General features: G+C 33.1%; 2 protein-coding genes across 2 annotated transcripts; one reads left to right on the forward strand and one right to left on the reverse strand.

Annotated features, from left to right (window-relative positions):
* The first annotated feature begins 630 nt into the window (after positions 1-630).
* On the forward strand, positions 631-3,209 carry LOC143605350 (protein PHR1-LIKE 1-like). The gene is made up of 7 exons (XM_077081500.1): positions 631-1,361; positions 1,512-1,671; positions 1,768-1,844; positions 1,945-1,984; positions 2,066-2,126; positions 2,378-2,447; positions 2,688-3,209. The coding sequence occupies exons 1-7, from the start codon at positions 1,029-1,031 to the stop codon at positions 2,979-2,981; spliced, it is 1,035 nt and encodes a 344-aa protein (XP_076937615.1). The 5' UTR covers positions 631-1,028; the 3' UTR covers positions 2,982-3,209.
* Positions 3,210-3,867: 658 nt separating this feature from the next.
* On the reverse strand, positions 3,868-4,371 carry LOC143605347 (agamous-like MADS-box protein AGL80). The gene has a single exon (XM_077081499.1). It carries the CDS (start codon positions 4,369-4,371, stop codon positions 3,868-3,870), a length of 504 nt encoding a protein of 167 aa, XP_076937614.1.
* Between the last annotated feature and the right edge of the window lie 4,648 nt (positions 4,372-9,019).

Raw genomic sequence — 9,019 nt, forward strand, 5'->3', positions numbered from 1 at the left:
CCCAAATCCCCTATTTCTCCCTACAAGCAATGTTGTAGAATTTGTTAGGTGCTAATATGATAGTAGAGGCATGGATTAACGATTAATCAGATTGAAATTTATATGTAATTTTATAAATATACATATAGGGTTTGGATCAAATACAAATAAAAAACGTACTAAACGTGAGAATCAAGTAGAGTAATTAATTATATACACAAGTAGAGTAATTACATCATAGAATAATTATGTAATTACCGTATGATGTAATTATATAATTACTCTACTTGTGTATATAATTAATTTACTTGATTCTCACAATTAGCACGTTAATTTCATTTATACATTAACTTTCCCCTATACATGTATTATAAATACCCAACTTTTTGTATAAACTTTTAGTTTTGACATATTTTAACCAAACAACAATTAATCAACGACTAGCCAAAGAGGTATCAAATCAACACATAAACGCGGTTTTTACAACCAAACCCAGCACATCCTCTAATAATCACAGTAAGATTTCCACTCAATTAAAAGTAAACCACATCAACGGTCAAGATCGTTTCCATCAACTTAGAGTGGACAAATGAGCATAAAGAATTAGAACCCTGTTTTTGTCTCTCATTATTGGGGACTAACAACTTCCTCGTTGCGTACGAGGATACAACTCTTGTCTCTTCGTGAAAACTAAGGTTTGTTCTCTCTCTCAGTTGATCATAATCTTGAACTATCAAAACCTAAAAATTAATCATATTATGTATATATATATATATATATATTCTAATTGATCAGTAGAACACTAGAACTTGATCATGCCAATATTATTGATGCAGTTAGTTAATTTTTATGTGTTCTTGCATAGTTGTTACTTTGAGCCTTAATCAAGAAACTTGATTTTACTATTTTACCCTTTGTTTCAAGCTAGTTTTACTATTAATTGGGGTTGACTTTTACCCGGGTGTGCGTTGACTTGGCTTCAAAGGGACTCTTGGATCATTAAGTTGTAATATTTGATTCAACAATCTGGTAAAAACCAGTTGAATAATATGGGCCCACCGAGAGATATGTCATCACAGAATCAAATGAATAGTTTTGTAAGTTCACAGTCAACGGGTTCGGATGGTTTGACCGGTCAAAGCAGTGCAATGTTGTGGGGTCAAGAATCACTTGAAGATCTTCTTGAGTTTCCTGAAAATGTTAGTGGTGGGAGTTTGCACATTGTGGCGCAAAATGGTTTGATTCCCGTCGTTGATCATGATACGGGAGCGGGATGTGATTGGCAGAAATGGGGAGTTGGCTTTATGAGTGTTGATGATAATATTGACTCGAACTGGAGTGAAATTTTAGCTGATGTTGATGCGCCTACTCTAGAACCGAAGGTATGTTCCTTTTTAATTATTTGCATTGTATTAAAATGGGACGAGTTGGGTAACAGGCCAAAATAGGTTATGTTGAAAGAAGTCATATTCCTTGGCAATGTTAGCTAATAATAATATATAATAAGTATTAAATCAAACATTACTATGCAGCAATTGCAAATCATTCCTTATCCTCCTGGGCCGAGTATTGAATCATGTCCAGTCAGCAGCCCATCATCTACTGGGCCTGCAGTCAAACCTCGGATGCGTTGGACACCAGAACTCCATGAATCCTTTGTTGAAGCAGTCAACAAGTTGGGTGGTAGTGAACGTGCGTATTTCATTTGCAATTTACATAATATGTGCACACGCATGTGTTGGACAAAAGAACTTATGAGTTTATTGTTTTTGATGTTTGACATAAAAGGAGCTACACCAAAAGGTGTATTGAAAATCATGAATGTTGAAGGTTTGACTATTTATCATGTGAAAAGCCATCTGCAGGTATGTAAAAAACTTATTTTTGTTCTGAACGTAGTTGGTTTAACCACCAAAGTCAAGGTAATGACCCGTTTCAGATTGATGTTTTTCTGTTTTGATTCAGAATTATAGAACAGCCAGGTACAAGCCAGAGTCATCTGAAGGTAATAATATTTGTAGATCCACTAGTCATTGTATTTTTATTTATACAAGAAAATTATCGGTTTAATAATATCGTTATGTAGGAACAGCAGAGAAGAAATCAACTTCTATTGATGAGATAGTAGCTATGAATATTAAAAACAAGTTTGTTTCTATCTCTATTAACACTGTACATTCATTTGGTTCTATAACCCTTATCTTGATTTGATCGCTAGAGAAAAAAATTGACAAGGGTATTTTAGACATTTAGCTATGATCAACATTTTTTGTGTATTTATGCAACGGACAACGATTCATAACTTCCGATTAGTATGTCAAACTAGGAATTTAAGGTGTGTTTTCTTTGAACAAAATAGCTGATATCTGAAACTTATGTATACGGTTTTTGATGACAGGAGTTTGGGGTTCACTAATGCACTAAAATTGCAAATGGAAGTACAAAAGCAACTTCATGAACAGCTTGAGGTATGCCAATATTTATATATTTTTTATATTTTATTTTTTTGTAATAGGTAAACAACCTACACATGTATATGCAAGCAGTACATAATTAAAAAAATGGATCATTGATCAAAAAAATAAAATCAGTTTGATTGTTCGTTTTGTATATAACCTTCAGATAGTTAAGGTGATACCAACACACCAACCTTTATATTAAAACAATCAACTCATTCAGATTTTGTTTTTATTTTCTTTTATTTTCAGATCCAAAGAAACTTACAGTTACGAATAAAAGAACAAGGAAAATACCTTCAAATGATGTTCGAGCAACAAAGAAAGATGGAAAACGAAAGGGTAAAATCGTCATCATCCAACCCAAATGACAATTCCACCCCTCCATCAAACACAATTGGAAAACCAAAAGCTTTAGAGCATGCGGATGATCACAGTATATCAGATAAAACCAAGATGTCAACGGACGAGAATAGTCAAAAGTCAAAGTCAACAGTACAGCCTTCAAAGCGGGCCAGATCCGATCAAGAAGAATCAATGTCTTGATTTGTAATGATTAGTTTTGAAACTTCTTTGTCCCATTTTTTTCCTAATGATGAAAAGTGTTAAGATTTTAGGAATTTTACATTTGGAGATCGATTTTGGATCTTGCAAGTGATGTTAGGCTTCTTGTTTAGAAAAAATAATTAAAGTCTAATAAAAAAGTTTGTGTTCATGAGAGTTGTTTTGGTTTTTCGCCTATGGATTTTTGTTTCGAAAATGATTATATATGCTCTGTTGTTATGACATAACGTTGTCGCAGCCACTTGTGCATAACAACCAATAAAGTGGGTTTGCTTGATTTTACAACTATAGGTTCATATATCAGAGCTATATGTCTGTATAACATGGCTATATGCCAGTATATTTGATATATACGTCTCTATACCGGATGAAATGACTAATGTGATGGCGGGCAAATGCACAGTCTATTTGGGGTTCTCCTTTAGCAGTTGCCAAGTTCATCTACATATATTCGTGTCGTATAACACATATTTTATTATAAGTATCGTATCATATCGTATATTACAAAATCGTAATTATGACCCAATTTAATAATTTTTTTAATGCAGTACCCGAAATGGTATCAATGATTCGTACATAAAAATTAAAAATAAACACCAACCAGAATAATTCAAATTAAAATCATTAACAAAAATGTTCTTCATACTCGTAGCTTTCTGCATTTACAGAAAGCCAAATCAAGAGAAGTTGACTGATGTTAAGCTGTAGATTAATCATTTTCTAGATGCAGCTTGCAATATTGATGGGATATTTTTAGGAAAAAAAAACAAAAACAAAAACATGAAAAATAAACCATTTTTTTATTCAGGTAAAACTGGAACATAGCGATTCAATCGCTTACATATCACATTCTTAAAAAAACAAGTTCTTAAAACCCCTCTGGTTTGCTGCTGCTTGCTGTGCTGCCACCTGCTACCTTTTCCTTAATTAAAGCATGACTCACTTTCTGCTCTCTAGCAAGCATAGCCCACATTGCACTTAATGTTTCTTCACATGTGATCTCGCTAACTGCGTTCACATCATACAAACACTTCAACATAAGATCCCTGATATTCTTCTCCTTCTGCATCTCCAACTCCTTCTTCGCTTCGGCTATCTGTTTCACCAAAAAGGCAGAGTGGTCTTGCATAGCGTTTGCACTCTGCCTTTTCGATTCATCATACAGTTCAATCAAACGATGTGCTTCAGCAGTCGATGGCCAAACAGTAGGAGGACCACCTTCTTTGTCATACATGACAAAGCATGCATCGGCATCACCAAACTTCGTCAACTCAGACATCTTCTTCATCAGGCTTTCCTTCCCCTCCCTCATGGCTTCATTCCTGGCCTCTTCATCTTCAATGAATTGGTGCTTATTCGTTGAACGAGGCATGGTGTTTGGTGACTAAAACAAATGCATATACACCTCTATATATACACATGAAATGCATATATTCTTGGAAAAAATATATCAAATTAAGGCGGTCAACAATATATATTGCATTAATGTTAAAAGTTTTTTCAATATTAAGTTAATTAATATTATATAAAACTATAAACGAACTAATATCGTATTTTAGTTAAACTTCTCCAAATTAAGTTAATATTATATAAAACTATCAATGAACCAATTAATATTGCATTTAAGTTACAAGCTTTTCTGATTTAAGTAAATAATTTATAACATTGCCGTGTTTTATATCAAATCACGCGTCAATTTTTTTTTTTTTGGGGGGGGGATTAAAGTGTTGGCAATTTTAGTGTTATTGAATTAACTTTTGATCGAGAAAATAACGTTAGAGATTAAACGAGTTAGGTGACACGGTGAGGGCGAGCTTGATATAATTCTAAATGTTATTTGGGCTTTATAATAACACTGGTTCAGTATTTTAGCACTTCGGCTTAAGTGTTATGTTAATTGTGCTTAATTGGAGGCCTTATTGTTTTGATAAAAAAATAAAAGAATAGATTGGTGATTTACAGAGGCCGAAGGTTATTTTGCTAAGGGTGTTTTCACTGTGTTTTTTGAACTCTATGATCGTACAGTAAAAAAAGAAAAAAAGGAAAACAATCAGAATCCAATTCCAAAAATACACAGATGGACATATATACTTTTACTAGCCTAAATCTACATATATTATTTTCATACACAAATAATAATATATATCAATGAATCTATACGACTATGTACATACGTAAGCGATATGATGTCATGTATTACATTAGTCGTTATTAACAGGAACAAGTCTAAACAAAAGTACACATGCGGCTCTTAGTAACGTATCTTATGGATAAAGGAGTTGCTTGCTTCTAATATAACTATCTACGTATAACACACCCAAGAAAAACAATAATCAAGTTTGTAGACAAACACGACGACTAATGAGAAAGATGATTATCAACAAGATAAATGTACGATTATCAGGCCCGGCTCCGAGAACGGTTAAAAATTTCTGGGCCGAAGGCGAAAATTTTTTTGGGCCTTAATAAAAAAGGGATATCTTGTTGGGTTTACAGTTTAGTTTTTTTAAAAAGCCTTAATTTTTTGGGCCTTATGATTTGGTTGTGTAAAAAAAGGTTTTATATAAAAATATAGTCAAAATGTCTCAAGTGAGGTTAGAACTCACAACCTTTTGGTTGAAAGTCATACCCCTTTGCCACTAAACCAAGCTAGTGGTTGTGATATTAAGTTTAAACATTATATATACATATTGTTTTTCATTAAAATATATATATAAATTTTTTTTTTAAAAAAATCCGGGCCTATCGAGGTGTCGGGCCGGGGTCCGTCGACCACCCGGCCCTCCCTTATAGCCGGGCCTGACAATTATCAGCTAATATTCAGTTTAGCATTACATTACTTTATTTAGATGCTTCAAACCAGAGTAATCACTTTGAAAACACACTTCTAAACATATGCTTTATTTGAGATAGAGACATTTGTGTCAACCTATTTTGATGTTTAAGCACACCAAAAGGTGTTTTGAAGCTCATGAATGTTAAAGCTTTTACAAATTATCATGTGAAAGGCCATTTACAGGTATGCAATAAAGTTATTTGTAACATTCACCTTTTTCTGAAGATAGTTGGTTTGACCGCCAATGTCAAAGTAATGATCTATTTCAGATTGATATTTTTTGTTTTGTTTTAGAAATATAAAATAACCAAGTAAAACCCAAAGTTATCTAACCGTTTCAAGGTAAATTTTACATCTATTGATTCACGTCCTCCTTTCGATCAAAATCACTAAAGCATTAGTTTGAAATTAGGAAAAAGCTTCATGGAGTTAAAGTTTTTTTTAACAAATGTCCAATGAAAACAATTAGTGTGAAAGGTGGGACCAGTGGAAACTATTTTATAAGGTGAGGTTATTATTAGCCAACTACAAAAATGTGGGATTATTAAAATCAAATTCACCTGTTTAAATAAGAAAATTCATGGTTTAATAATATCGTTAATGTAGGAACATAACAAAAGAAATCAACTAACAGAAGAAATCAACTTCTGTTGATGAGATTGAAGCAATGGATATTAAAAACAAGTTTGTTTCAACTCTCTGAGATGATCAACAACTTTTTTGTTTTCATGAGCCAAATGTCCATATCTTCCAATTAATATTTTAAATTATGTATACAGTTGTATACTAGATGGAATTACTGATATGACGATGTGTGGGTGTACGTTTAGTACAACCCCAAAGTGTTTCTTTAGCAGTACTGGAGTTATCAATGTATTTTCGAATCGTATAACACATATTATATAAATTCCTATTAATTTTGAAGTTTATATTAATAGAGTATCCGAAATGGCATTAATGATCCTTAATGATCCAAACATTTAAAAAATAAAAAAGCCAACCAAATTAATTCCAATTAAAATCATTAACAGCCTTGTTCTGTCATAGCTTTCTGCATTTTACAGAAAGCCAAATCAACAAAAGTTGACGGATGTCAATTAGTCTATGAAAAAAAGATGGAAAAAGATTTTTAAAATAGTCCTTTTCAAGATCAATTTGCAATTTTCATGGGAATTTTATTTAGGAAAAATTCCACAGTGGTTGATAATTAAGATGACAAAGGCTATTTTTATTCACGTAGATCTGGAACATAGCGATTCAATTGCATACATATCACATTTTCTTAAAAAAGGTTTTTGGAGGCATGTCTTGTCGCTGCTGCTGGCGCCTGCACTGCTACTAGCATTCCTTCCCTCAATCAGATCATTAATCATTTCAATCTCACTAAGAATCATACTACGCACTGCATCCAGTTCCTCTACACTGTTGATCTCACTAATGGTGTTATCATCAAACCACTTCACCATAAGATTCTTCAAGTACTTCTCTTTCTCAATCTGCTTCTTCACTTTGGCAATGCTCTTTTTCATAAAGGTTTGGTGGTATTGCCTAGCGTTTGCATTCCCCATTGTCATCGGTGATTCATCAAACTTTTGAATCAGATGTTCTGCTTCAGCATTCGACGGCCAAACAGTAGGAGGAGCGCCTTCTTTTCATACAACACCAGACACACGTCAACACCACATAACGTCTTTAACTAAGACATCTTCTTAATCATGCTCACCTTCCTCTTCTTCATGGTTACATTCCTTGCCCTTTCATCTCCAATGAATTGGTACTTAATCATTGAACGAGGCATGCTGTTTGGTGACTAAAAAGAAATGCACACCCCTTTAAAATTTGAACTTTTGAGTCAACACAAAAGAGAGAAATTTTATAAACTTAAAAAATAGTATACTTATATATATATACACATTAAATTTATATATAAAACTGATAAATAAAAAAATAATTCGAGTAAAACGAACCGAACCAAATCGAGCGAGGCTTTGCTCTTGTTTGGCTTGTTTTTAAACTGAACCGAGCCAAACGACTCACTTCCAAATCGAGCTAAATCGAATGAACATATTTAAAGTGGGTATTTTTTAAAAACTCGTAAAAAATTATCTTGTTTGTTTGATTTTTACAACCATAGGTTCGTATATTAGGGCTACATATGTGTATAACATAGCTATATGCTAGTATATTTGATACATACGTCACTAAATGACTAATGTGATAGCTGACAAATGTACATGTTTTAAGACACCCTTTTGGGGTTCTCCTTTAGTAGGTGCCAAATTCATCTACATATATCCGTGTCGTATAACACATATTTTATCATTAGTATCGTATATTACAAAATCCTAATTATGACCCAATTAATTATTTTTTTGTTGGGTGTATTCCTTCTTTATATTTTTGTTTACAATTCTTTAAGGGAGAGATATCTTGATAGGAATTGATAATATATAGGAACGATTAACACAAAATTGATCAAACAAATCATTCAATTGATATGAGAATTGTGGGTTCGTTACAATCTGATGTTACAGACATCATGTATATATACATGATACATACATACAACTTTAAACTAATATCATGTTTGACCCTTATACTTTATTTACATTGACATAACTAAACTAAAACATAATATAAATATAAATGACATAAATGACCCTCCGAGTTTGTTCGAGTTGAGTGTGATTATATCCAACAATCACCCCCTTAATCACTATCAACTTAGTAGGTCTTTGACGCCGAGTAGTTCCCTCATTGTGATGAACTTGATTCTTGGTAGCACCTTTGTTAAGATGTCATCAGCTTTTTGTAATTCTCCAGCAATGTGCTCCACAGCTATCTGTTCATTTTCATTGCATTCTCGTATGAAGTGATAACGAGTATCCATGTGCTTGCTTCTTCCATGAAACACATGGTTCTTCATTAAGGCTATTGTTGATTGGTTGTTAACCATCCAAATTACTCTATCTCCTATTAAAGCACTAAGTAATCTCTTTAACCATAATGCTTGACATGCTGATGCGGTTGCTGCAATGAATTCTGACTCGCATGATGATAATGCTACGGTAAGTTGTTTTTTAGTGCACCAACTGATAGGAGAGTTTCCAAAGTAGAATACTAGTCCTGTTGTGCCTTTTCCTTCTACGGTATTGACTCCAAAGCTACTATCACTATAACCAAT

The sequence above is a fragment of the Bidens hawaiensis genome, unplaced genomic scaffold (genome assembly GCF_021521415.1).
Source record: "Bidens hawaiensis isolate Kalapana, Puna unplaced genomic scaffold, B.hawaiensis_p1.1 tig00069130_1, whole genome shotgun sequence".
Lineage (NCBI taxonomy): Eukaryota > Viridiplantae > Streptophyta > Magnoliopsida > Asterales > Asteraceae > Bidens > Bidens hawaiensis.

Bases quoted from the DNA above. Each gene is read 5' to 3' on its own strand.
- LOC143605350 (XM_077081500.1), top strand. From the start codon at position 1,029: ATGGGCCCACCGAGAGATATGTCATCACAGAATCAAATGAATAGTTTT. The intron at 1,672-1,767 runs GTGCGTATTTCA...TTGACATAAAAG, and splicing joins CAAGTTGGGTGGTAGTGAAC to GAGCTACACCAAAAGGTGTA. The intron at 1,845-1,944 runs GTATGTAAAAAA...GTTTTGATTCAG, and splicing joins ATGTGAAAAGCCATCTGCAG to AATTATAGAACAGCCAGGTA.
- LOC143605347 (XM_077081499.1), bottom strand. From the start codon at position 4,371: ATGCCTCGTTCAACGAATAAGCACCAATTCATTGAAGATGAAGAGGCC.